This window comes from Acanthaster planci, linkage group LG03 (assembly GCF_054643075.1).
Source record: "Acanthaster planci isolate LZ-2023a linkage group LG03, COTS_SCS, whole genome shotgun sequence".
Classification (NCBI taxonomy): domain Eukaryota; kingdom Metazoa; phylum Echinodermata; class Asteroidea; order Valvatida; family Acanthasteridae; genus Acanthaster; species Acanthaster planci.
Window position 1 is genome coordinate 15,946,470 of NC_141779.1, and position 12,451 is coordinate 15,958,920.

At 43.8% G+C, this 12,451-nt stretch overlaps 2 protein-coding genes across 5 annotated transcripts in view; one reads left to right on the plus strand and one right to left on the minus strand.

Annotated features, from left to right (window-relative positions):
• LOC110991078 (ras-related and estrogen-regulated growth inhibitor-like) overlaps window positions 1-12,451 on the minus strand; it is a 65,252-nt gene that overhangs the window by 33,050 nt on the left and 19,751 nt on the right. For 2 of the 3 annotated variants that reach the window (XM_087135068.1, XM_087135067.1), the window contains exon 1: window positions 1,371-1,559. The exons of the other annotated variant lie outside the window; for it this stretch is intronic. The gene's annotated coding sequence lies outside the window, so the exon portion shown is untranslated. Of the gene's footprint in view, window positions 1-1,370; window positions 1,560-12,451 lie in introns of those variants that run through there. 3 annotated transcript variants of the gene reach the window in all.
• LOC110991079 (ras-related and estrogen-regulated growth inhibitor-like) overlaps window positions 6,342-12,451 on the plus strand; it is a 32,300-nt gene continuing 26,190 nt past the window's right edge. For both annotated transcript variants that reach the window (XR_015424926.1, XM_022256220.2), the window contains exon 1: window positions 6,342-7,163. Coding sequence is in view for 1 of the 2 variants with exons in the window: in XM_022256220.2 (XP_022111912.2) it covers window positions 7,076-7,163 (88 nt within the window). In the remaining variant the exon portion in view is untranslated. The remainder of the gene's footprint in view (window positions 7,164-12,451) is intronic.

The window sequence follows — 12,451 nt, forward strand, 5'->3', positions numbered from 1 at the left end:
ATAAAGAGAAAGAGTCACAGAAGCAAAAGCGGTGACAAAGCGACGGCTGTTTTCACGGTCTCTGACTGAAATGTTCAGACCAACCGGACTGCCTACCAAATGCAGTGGAAAATGTTTACAACGGCACCAGTCCAGATTGTATGAAAAACGCGACTTCAGTGGATTTCCTAATAGCCAAATTGACCAAAAATAAACAAATAAATAAAATAAAAAACAAACAAGCAAAAAGACACATAATACGTGTTTGTCAATACTGGTATACCCGGAAGTCCATACCAAAACAAACAGGGGTGCGACACGGATCGGATCAGGAAAGTGGGGAAGGAAGAGTTCATAGACAGTAACGACAGACTAGGTCCCAGTGGGATGGCACTTGGCCATTGACACACATGACAACAGAAAATGTCAGAGTGCAACGACAAAATGGCTTGCATAAGTGGGAGGATGAGCTAGGACCCTTTTGGATACGAACATGTCGCTGAACTAAAGTGACCGCTCAAACCGTAATTATCCAAGGTATACATTGTTGTGTTTGCACACGCATGTGCTGGACGGGTTTTGACTAGTTCTAGGGTAATTCTGGACACACTTAGGAACGAGGTCACTTGAGAAAACTTGGCAATGCACAGTGTTTCTGAGCAATGCCAAGGTGACGCCGAGAAGGGGAAACCGCCAATGCCACTGGCGTCCCCTGGACCACCGCCTCAGATTGGGAAGTTCCCCTCTCCTCGAACCTTCAAGCCAGCTCTCTCGGGGCATTTTGTCTGCTCTGAAAACGCCACACGTACAGTCCTGCCCTGTTACCCATCGAATCATTTTCCAACTAACTTGTAGCCATCAATCTTATACACTTGTGATCTTGAATGAATTTTTTTAATCGTAATTCACCTGTTCAATATTACCGCCGACATTCCCACGAAAGTTCACTGCGTATACGAGGCGAGCAGTTCGCACAGCACACAAAAATTAAAGATGGGAGATAAAAAGTGGTGCATAGGCTTACTGCGTTCATCAAGCCCCAGACTAAGGCCAGTATACTGGGCTTTCCCCGAGTGAAGGATAGTTGCATACAGTAGACTGGCCCTAATCCTGGGCTGTCACGCAGGATTAATAACAAGCATTCGGGGAGGGGGTCCTGAATGTGATGGTGCTTTAATTTGAAACGGTGATATATTTTTAGGGGTAGCTATTATAAATTGCCAGTAACGTAACACCACACCGAATTCGTTACTTACCGCGCTAAAACACTCCATACACGATATTAAACTTACTGACAACTTGTGAGCGAAAGTATACGATCCACAGACTCCGACAAAAAGATATGAATAATAAAATCGATCAGAAATCACTGCATATCAAAGGGCACCTACCATGAGAGACACGGACAGATCACCGGCGTTTATTCTGCAAATACTAACGTCGATAATTCGATCAGATAGATAACAAGTTGCTCTGCTAGTTGTACCATACTCAAACCAAGCCCCAACAACTGTCTTGTCATCATTCAGAGTCCAAGCGCAGTAGTGTCAGGATCTGAAGTGATTCTGCATGTGTTATACAGCAAAAATGAAGCCATTAATCCATCAAGATTCATGAACAAGGACGTATAAAATCCACAAACATGGTTGGTTTTCAAGTCGCAGTGCCTGGCAACGCCATAATGAATAGACGGAGGTCATTGGTTGATTATGTCGAAGGTGAGCTTATAACGAGGATTCTCGTGATTCTTGGGGTCTGCAATGAACATTCGTCGGCTGATACTGACGGACAGGAATGTACCACCAATGTCCCTATACAAAGAAACGTGTTTATAAACCACATCCAGCAACTGGCAAAGCCGCCCCTCTTGTATTCAGAGTCAACTTAACCTGACGACCGTACTCACGGTCAGGGCTTATTTCCTGTCTACAATCGTGATTGAAAATTAAACCCGAAATTAGTTTAAAGATAGTAGGTAAAGGACCAGGAAACACCTTCTTCGTGAACATGAAAATCCCTCCACATAAAAAATGGCAGCAAAATGTTCTGCTCAACATCACCGGATGTCATAACTGGACAGTATCTTTTTCAGGCTCAAGCAACGGTATTCTCTTGAGTGCAGTTGCCGGTGTCCCATCAGTTTTCCTGTAACCATGCAGTGCCTGTTGTCATATGCATTCACGAATGGAGCTTTCATCTGGTGATTGTCACCGCCTAGGACACCGAAGATCACACCATTCTCATTAAGGCAGATGATTAACAGCCAAATCTTTGAAAGTACCGCGGATGCTCATTGTAGAGAGTCAATTCAAATCAATTGGGCCTAAGGAAACAGATTTTCAGAATTCTCCTCTGACCACGTGCACGAGTCATCTTAGCCTGGGTCCTGTTATTCGCGCGGATCCTGGGATGACGATCAGTGATCCGACGCGTTGGTTCACTGACACCACAATCTTCCCTAATGGAAGGAGCGAACCAGCGTTGATCGCTGCTGATCGAGATCCCGATCCGTGTGAAACAAACAGGCCCAAAGAGAAGGCTCATTTCAGAATCGGAAAAGTGACCATCTGCATCGAGACTTTTTTTTATTAATAATTGAAAAACACCAATGTCCTCGGTCTTGTAATATGCCAATTTCACAAGTATGTTGATGGGAAAAGAGCGGTATGCACTTACTGGTCAACAACTACAACAGAAAGTTTGAACCATTGATCTCTATATACATAGTGGCTGGATATGCGTACCAAGAACGAGGGCTGAAAGTCAGTTGGTGCCATCTTTAGAGGCTTAGAATATACGCATGCATGTGTTGGAAACTATTTGAGAGATTCGATCTCATTGGGCTGTTGTGTTATTACTGATACAGGCCACTCTGTGAGAAAGTTTTCTGTGTGTAAACGCAAGGGGTATACTTCAGTAACGCAAAAATGTCCCCACTTCTGTAGTCCATGAATTATTTAGGCACCATTCCATGATTATGCGAAATTGCAAGCACATATATCACATTGTGCTGCACGCGCCGAAATAGTAGGCAGCCATGTTGGCAGCCCCCAAACTCGTGTCACAGAGGCCTCCTCGATGATCGTGTTTGTGTAGTAGGGCAACGGATGCGCGAGCTATACAGTCAGAGTGCATAGAACACGCACCCCGCCACCCCCCACAGCATTTGCGCCAACTATGCAGTCCGACCAGTTGATAGGACAACTTGGTGTCACTTGATTTACAGCACATACAGAGTGTCAGTCACATACACAGTGTGTATTTTTGATCAGTGTACGATTTAGTTTAAACAAGTCCTAGAACTGGCTTGCTGTTCGTTTTTTATTGATACACAAGGACATTATAAAAAAAATCAACCACAGTTAGTCCCCAACATAATTGTTCGCCAATTAATGAAAGAGTTCAAATGCAATGGAAGCTGAGGAATGAGCAAACCCCAAAAAGGAGAGGTGGGGAACTTACAAGACATCCATCTGTTGAGTAAAGCAACGAAAAGAAAATAAAACCACGAAACAAAACTGAAATCTTGTCCGTGGAAGCTTCAAAGGACGCCCTCTACATTGTTCTTTTACTCGCCTTATCCGTAATTGCACACTGAGGGCGCTCGATTTTGGTTGGGTGATTTGTGCAATAATAGCCATCAGTCATCATGGTCATAATGACGTCAAAACATGTGAGCGAACACGAGGGCCCACAACATACTGTGTACAACTGTGAACAACAACGGTAGTCTGATAGAGACGAAATCAAAGGTCATGTAAAGGGCAAGTTCGATTAGCGACAATTTGTTAATCACTGAGTCAATTTGGCCTGGTGCCCGGTATATAAGGTTACCAGCCCAAATCAACCATTGGTTGACAATTTATTGCTGATCAAAATTACCCAAAGGATGTAAACTCATGTACATATATACATGAAACAGCCGCGTCAGTGCAGGGGCCGTCCTACGCCAGTGACAATATCTGAGCCGGGTTTTACATTGCCACTCTCGTCGCCCAGATAAATCTGCGCGCAAAGACAATTGCCGCGTTTAAGCTGTCAAAATCACGGCCAATTACGCGTCTCGTAGCAATCACGCAAAGCCTTGGCCCTACATTTTGGTATTCCATCAAAACATTGAGATTGAGGCAGAGAAAGTAAATCATCAGTCACGTGGCCTTGGACTGACGAGGCTGGCATGACAAGTAATAACGAACGCGTGTGATGAACAGGGGTAAACAGAGACTGATGATGTGATGCTTGCATCCCTGAAACCTTCAATAAGCGCGAGTCCTTGCGATACAGTATCCATTTTACTGGTGTAATTTTGAGTCATGGTTTAAGACGGTTGGCATATCAAATCCCACTGATATTTCCAGTTGCTTGAGACACTAAAACGCGACGTTGAGAATGATACTCAGTGCTCTGTGATAATTATTTCCTTAGATAGACAGAAAAATCACACAAAGGACTATCGACTTATCTGAACCTCGCCATCTAGATTTGTGAACTCAATCATGATGGACAGCGCTGATGAATTTGCAAAGTCACACAGGGCTCGCTTCGTCCACGCATCGATTGAGTCCACAGGCCGGCTGTGGACCAGTTTATAGCAGCAGCGGTTAAACGACCATGACCTTTTTAATACCCAAAAATCGACGCGTAAAATAAGGATTTTACATCAGAGCCTTACACAGACAGTACGGGTAGCTCCTTTAATGGTGTGAACAGTGCTTGCAAGTATTTCTTGAGGGCTCTTTGTCCATCGGGCAATCGATGACCTGATTTGTTATGTCACCACACTACCGTACTACTGAGATTGAAATTCTTCGAAAAAGCCGGGGCTTGTGGAGGAAAAGGAGACTTTCCTCGGGGCCCGTCTGTAATCCATCAGGAGACGATCTCTTGTCATTTTTTTGTCGACCGCGCGGACTTCCCACGTCAGTAATCGGAGCGGTACTCCTGACGGAGACAAGTCGCTGCGTGCGCACCAGCATGCAGTGATTCGGGGCAGGAATCACTGGGGATTGATTACCTAGTGATGATGGACGGAGACGCGACAACGCTTTGACAAAACAACTCAAAAATCACTACGAGTCGTGAGAAGGCGCAAAACGTGCATTTCGGCGAAACCCATCAAGATCGTTCCACATGATATTGAGAAAAAATATCTTAAAACTTTCAATTCACATTTGATTTATTACTGAATTTGGGCCAGTCACCAAGGCAGCCATGTAATGGAACGCGTAATAAACTGAGAAATACTAGACTCGATCCTTCGGCAGTCGCTGCGGATTTACCCAATGCACACAAATCTGGCAATTTGAAGATGAGCCCTTTTAGTGTCTACAGATACAGGCATTAACATCACCTGATGTGGTTGTAATTTTACGAGATTACATTTGGCGAGATGACATGAGTGGCTCTTATTGTGAAATTAACATTATTGAAACAACATTTCCTAGACGCGGGCACCCGCGTCGTCTGTCTCGTTCTAGCGACCGTGGACTCAATGGTGACAAAAAAAAAACTATATCTAAAGTCACTATGTCTCTTTTCAATGCAAGTGGCATGAATTATTTTATGAGAGTGAACATAATCTCCAGGTAGGATTGTTTATTTTAACAGTTTGACACGAGCACCCCGTTAGTTTTATTATTACAGTCAATTAAACTGGGAAACTCAATTGACAGATTGCACTACCTAAACTGTGCCTACGTTGCCCATTTTTTGAAAAATAAACTACTCAACAAGTCCTTTCGGCCAGACTGATGCTTTCCTGCTGAAATTCAGGTTCTGCCAACTGTCTTTTGGTGGACTAAACGCAGTGTCGTGATTAATTCCGTGTAACATCGACTGAAATGTCCGGTGATTACTAAAATGTACAGGCGTATTCGTTCCACTGTTATCATTTGACTTTCAGAGTTTTCCCAGGAGATTTCCTACCAAAACTCTTCCCATTCAATTTTAATTTGTAATGACAAACACGTCAGACTCCTCTCTCAAACAGGACTTTCGGGTTGTAAAGAACTGCGCATGATAAATATTCATCACTGCACGTGAAATCATACATGGCAATAATTTTCTTATCTCCCACAGCATTGTGATCGGCATGGTTTTAAAAGCACGCTACAACAAAGGATAAATTCAAGAAACGTTGATAAATTTCAGCCATTAAACAGTCGTAGAGTTTTTCAAATTTCTCACTCTTTTTTTTTTAATAAGAATACCAGCACGTGCACCAACTAGGTTGTTTGGTAAGTGGATGGTGCAGGCCCGCTGCAATCTCCTCGAGAAATAGTGTGCAGCGAGGATATCTGCACCATGGTAAATTGCAACGGCGGAGCAGCTCTTTAAATAAAAAGGACAAGATTCCGAGGTCGCTATTGGCGGTGACAAACTTAACTACCGCTCTGATATCCGTTTGCCGCCCCGCAAATGTGCAAGAGAAAACTGCCGTGACGAGGATCAGGCGACATAACGGTAACACTGCCCCGGAATTCTCGCCGATACACGCTGATGAGTTACGGGTCGGCCACCGTCTGGTTCTCTGTGTCATATTAACAAAATGCTTCCTTCAGGAGAAAAAAGGGGCAGAACCTAATACAAACACACCGTGCACATTTCCTGCACAAGGCATGAGCGCGAGGTGCTGTTTAAATGTCAACCCCCCCCTGGCCTCTCTGCGTAAAGCGAGGGCGTCATCACCATTGCCACTGGCTTTATGACGGCTGATGACGGGAATTGCGCCGTTGCATTTTCCCTGCCACCAGCTACGCAGCGCAGACGCACACACTGTGCAGGAACGCTCGAGCGCGACAACCAGAGAGTATCATGTCCGCACATCTTCGTTACCGATAAAGCGCGAGAAAAAAAGGGCACCGGCAAAAGTCACTGACCAGTTTGAAGACGGCATCTGCCAGCGAATGGTTCAGCGAAGTCGTTTACCTGGGCGTATCAGGCTTCGGATATTTACACAACATCGTACTGTTCTCAAGCGGCTCAACCAAAGAGCAATTGCCTCTTTTTTGTGGCTGGCTCTGACAATGTAAAGAGATCCGTGTCTTCTGAGGCATATCCCTCCATCGTGAGTTTCAGCTTTGTGACGCTGTTGACCATGGCGACGGGGCCCCGCCGATCTCCTCTGATCTTCCAACAGGACATGAAGTTTACCGTCTTGGGCAAGCCAGGCGTTGGCAAGTCCGGTAAGCACATAATATTCGAATTCATCAAATCAGGTAAACTGGAGCTTAAAATGCGTCGATGAAACATCGTAAAATCTGTTTCCTGCTCAAATTAACGCACGCTTTGACCACAAATGAAATTATATACCCCTTACTAAGGATTCACATTTATTTTCTTATTTACGGGAAGTTAAGTCGAGTTATACACCATAGAACAAACTTTTTTATGGTCGACGGTGCTTCTTACAGAAGATGTCGTGAGCTCAGAATAATAAAGAAAGACCACCAGTTAGGCTGTTTGGACCAAAACATATTTTTTTGATTTTAAACACATTTCTCCTATACATATCTCAAGAAAGGATTTCAGCTCCCACTAGACAGTGAGAATTTTGTTTTCGTGATTTTTTTCTCCAGGATTTCTATTCAACCATAGGTCCCTAATCCGCTGGGAGACCTTTTTGTGAGAGGGTCGCTATCTTCCTGTTAAACTGATAATTGCTTAAGCCCCAGTTTCCGTCGTGTCCTAGATTATCTGTCCTAGAGGACGATGACTGAAATGTTAATTTTAGAACGAAAGTAAAGCTAAGGACATGTGGGGAATCACCCTTATAATGAAATTTGATTAGGTTTTGAATATTTGCTACTGAGAGACTGAATTTACATGTGATTCCTAAAGCAGTGCACTCGCATCGCAAGCAGTCGTGCATGACTGCCAATGACGCTCATACCAAAATGCACGTCAATAAAAAATAGGGCATCTTCAGTGGAGTGGGAGATTGTAAACAGCAAGAAAGAAAAACCTAATAGGGTTGTTTTAGTGTTGTCCATCGGTTGCTAGGTTAGCTAATATAATGATGTGAGCTTGAAAGATGAGAGTGCAAAAACCCCTATCTGCAGTACGAGTAAGACTGCTGAACCATCGTGTCCTCGGAATGAAAAGCAGACGGATGCCCTTCCGATGTGGATCTTATTATTCCCCGGGCTCAAATCGTCCCTGGCTCCAGCATGTTAATCTCTACCCGCAGTGTAAATTATTTGGATCATTTCGTCAGCGCTGCGCTTTTTACTTGTACTTGATCACAAGGCCACTTTAACCCCACCGCCGGTTGCAATAAATATCCTTCAGCAGCCTACAGCGGTTACGGCCAGGCACGATCCACCCTTGAACCCCGCAGTCCGTGACCAAGGTTGCGACGCTGATGCGGAGGCTGTGTTCATGACCGTGACTGTATGCTGTGGAGATGGTTGGCGGTTTTTCTTTAGATAGATGGAAACATAAACAGTTGAAAAAGCTAAAAACGTATCAGCCATTGATCTTAATTTATTGTAGTGGGACACCTTCCATTAGTAAATTGATGCATTAAAAATTCTTTATTGAAATTGTTTGAAAAGTTTTGAACCCAAGTCTGTTAAGAACAGAATGTAACCATATTTGAATGGACACTCTATATTTCTCGCAGCTTCCTCTGTCTTGGAGATCTCGGGGTAACTGTTTGTGTTTGTTTTCAAAAAGAGAACTCGGTGAAACTTAGAAATATCGGCTTATCGATTCGTCACCACTGAGACATGTAAATGCAGGCACACTCACACCCTCCCCATCGACCAATTTGCGAGTAAAGTCTGGCGCAGCCTGCCGGTAAGTGAACACGCTGAAGAACGCGTCTCGGGGACGAAAACGCGCGAACACGGCTCTTGTCTGCCAAATCGATCTGAACAAGTACACCACGGCTGAGCACTTTTCCGTTTTTTAAGGCAACGGATTGATTCAATCCCCGTGTGTCCCAAGCACACGGGGGATCCGGGAAAGGTGCCGAGGAGGTCACCACGGACGATGGGTCCCGGTTCTCAATGAGATGCTTCCCCCTCGGCGATATCGGCAGCTTGGTCCGGTGGGCCGGGACGTGCATCATCCGCTCGCCCTTATTTCTGAATGACCCCTGGACCCTGGGGAGGGTTTCCCTTTATGCTACTTTCAGGCTCGCCCCTAGCCCTCAATGACGGTGCACTTGCCCGTACCAAGATTCTATTAAAAGGAACATTTAGTTCCCCCTTATGTCACCCAAAGACTTCATCACTGAGGGGAAAAGCGACTTTACCCCCCCCCAGATACTTTTGCAACCATTTTCGAAGAAAAACACGAGGCAGCATAAACGTCTCTTCAAGTTGGCATGGAGTGAAGGACAGTTTTCTTTGCTCAGTGACGTTAATTTGTGCTAGAAATTCGGGTGATTAGGGATAGGGAATTGTGGAGGGATGACTGGCCCGGCCATGGAAATGGGGGGGGGTGTGCTTACACCATATGACGCTAAATAGGTGGCGGTGTTTAGGATACAGGCGAGCGTCTGGTAATATGTATTACATTGTTGCAGAATCCTACATCGGAGGAGCATATTTATAGCGTTGATTGTTCTCCTTTCTGAGTGCTATTGGATACATTTTGGTTGTTGGGAGGCCCGAATATTCTTCACAATCTGCCTTAGTTTTTTGTCTCAGAACGAAAATGTTGGGGATGATTCAATGGCCCACCCCCGGTAAGAAAGTGGAGGGGATATGTACCCCCCGCCCCGTGGGATTCACGCCCAAGATTTTGATACGGCGCTAACAATGTTCCGGAAATCTACTGTATATTGCTTACACGCACAGGTATCTACATGGGGCGGACGCGTGCTGATCTCTTGCACGGAATATTATGTAAAATGGTAATGTATTATACGAGTTGTGATAAATATTTCAGGTAATCTTACAGAATTCACACAGATGTTACAAATAATTATGACGTTTGTATTTCCACTGCCACTTGCGTGGTGCGTCGTCGCGCAGATGTATCTTTTCATTTCAACGATAAAGTTAATGTGGTGCTTCCTGCAAAACTAGCAATGAGACTTGCTATAAACCCATTACGAACACGCAAACTGTCGCGTTGTGGACTCGTAATTGGTTTGGTGCCAATTAACAGAGACTCAGTGCCACTGTATAAACGAGTCTGTTTACTTATACAATTAGTTGGTCGGGGTAATATTTCAGGAAACCGCCTAAAATAACCTTATTAATTACGGGTGCGGCAGTTCAAGCGTTCAAGCGAGGCTGATGTAAAAACGATAAAGAAACAGCAGACAGCAGACGCGCTGGGTCCAGGTTGCTTTTTCCAGATTGGGTTACAGTGCTTGAATGCTACCGCCAGGCAGTTACTGGAAATTACGTGCAGCGGTCACGCACTTATAATATCCGCAGAAGGGTACGTATCAATTGGGATTTCATTATCGAATGTGGCACTCTTACTGCTGGTTATAAAGGACTATATTATATGATTACCAACTGGTACAGCGACCCGTCCTCACGGTCCCAGGGACCTGGAGCCTTCCACTTCGTTTTTGCCAGTGGACTGTGCTCATCAACTGTTAGCCCTAATTCAGTGAGGTGATTGCTCGAAGATATTTTTTTCCAGGAGAGGCTATTTACATTCGCCTCAGCTGTTCCGGTATGCACCGTTAGTTTGGGCTATTTTCCCGACGCCACCAATATTTAGATGCGTCGATGTCAGTGGCATACAACTTCCAGGTACTGAGTCCGCAATTTTCGTGGGTTTTTTTTTCGGAAGCGATTAACGGTGCAAATTGCTTTCATTCGTAACATGCAGCCAGTCCGCAGCGTCCGCTATGATAAGGTCCAATTGCAAATTTTTTTTGCAGACCCACACGTGCGGTTTGAGTGGCGAGACTTGCGCGTGAAAAAGCGAGAATCCGACCGATTTTTTTTTATGAAAAACACGTTTAAAGCTTATTCAGCTGTCTAATAAGATGGCGTGCTAAGTAGATAGAATACGATGTTCTGAATCGAATGATATGAAATTTATCCATTTTATGTGAGGTACTGGCAAACATTTGAAACTTTAAAGATACTAAGATACCAATGATGTGTTTTTAAAATGTCTAGATGTATCTTAGGTTGCTGCGCCCTGACCTAGTTAGAAAAGAATTACCGAATCATCTATTACAGATCGAAGAAGTATGAAACGATCGTTCATAATATAAGAGATGACTTGTAGCAACGAAACGTATGATTTTTTTATGCCGCACTTTTTGTGAGAGATTGCGAGATTTCCTTTTTGTTGGGCAGTCAAACGGCCCCACAGTCTGTTAGTCTCACGTTACGTAACATGTGACGACAATGCTGGAACGTACACTGTATAATGTGCCACTGTCTGACCATAGAGCTACAACCCACTGACCATGGAGGTAGGATTATATTAAAGAATAAGCAAATTTGACTATGCTTATATAACCAGAGTCTGAAGCCCCCAATAAACCAAACAACGTCAGTGATAGCCACTCAAAACCTCTCCCTCTTAAATGTAAAGGAAATGCAGCTCAAGAAAAAGAGATTGATTAGTGATTAGAATAGCACCAGGTGATACTTAAGGAAAACATTAAAAAATAACTGTCAAAATCACTGCTCGGCACCCAAAATGTAGTGAAAAATCTTGATCGACTAAAGCCGATTTATCAAAAAACAATTCTTAAGAACAGAACCCCCAGACAAGGATTCACAATAAAATAACAATATCTCAGGAATTATATACAATTGGAAACCTACGGGGACAATACTTATAAATCCAGCAATACCGCGTGCTTCGTTTGTTTACAAGCGCAAGCACATTCGGGTTCTCTTTGTATATTTGTTACAAATTTCATTAAACAATCAGTGGCCTGGAAATCCATGTGCTTGTCATGACGGCAGAATCGTTCTGATAAAATGTGTCCCCACTTCAAAAAGGTTGCGCCCTGAGTCAGCATGAGAAATTTGTGGATACAAACATACATATTTAAATAGGTCATAAACTGAATTTTCTGTGCAGTGTACATTGAATCTGTGGCCGCATTAAAAAAAACTAGGAAAATTTTGACGTGTTTATTATGCGAATTTCTTGTGTTTTGGGACGACAATTATCGTGCCATTTTACCATATTTTTGACAATACAGACGCTTAAACAAGCATTTATTGAAAGATACATTCTTCAGCTACAAGTATAACAGAAGTCGATAATTTTGACAGTATCGTTCTTAGCAGCAGCGAAATCCGTCGCATTCTTAATGCTCTCCTTCCTCACTAAATATGCCAGACTTGGTCACGCACGCAGAAACGTGCATACGTGCATACCAAGCGGAATTTGTAAGTGCTACAGATGGACTGGTAAAGGGATTGTATCATTCTAAAGGAAGATGTACATATAAGTACCGTTTATGTTGGCGATTTCTATTCTTTGCAAAATCGGCAACACGTCCCCAAGGGAACAACTTATCCCAACCCCT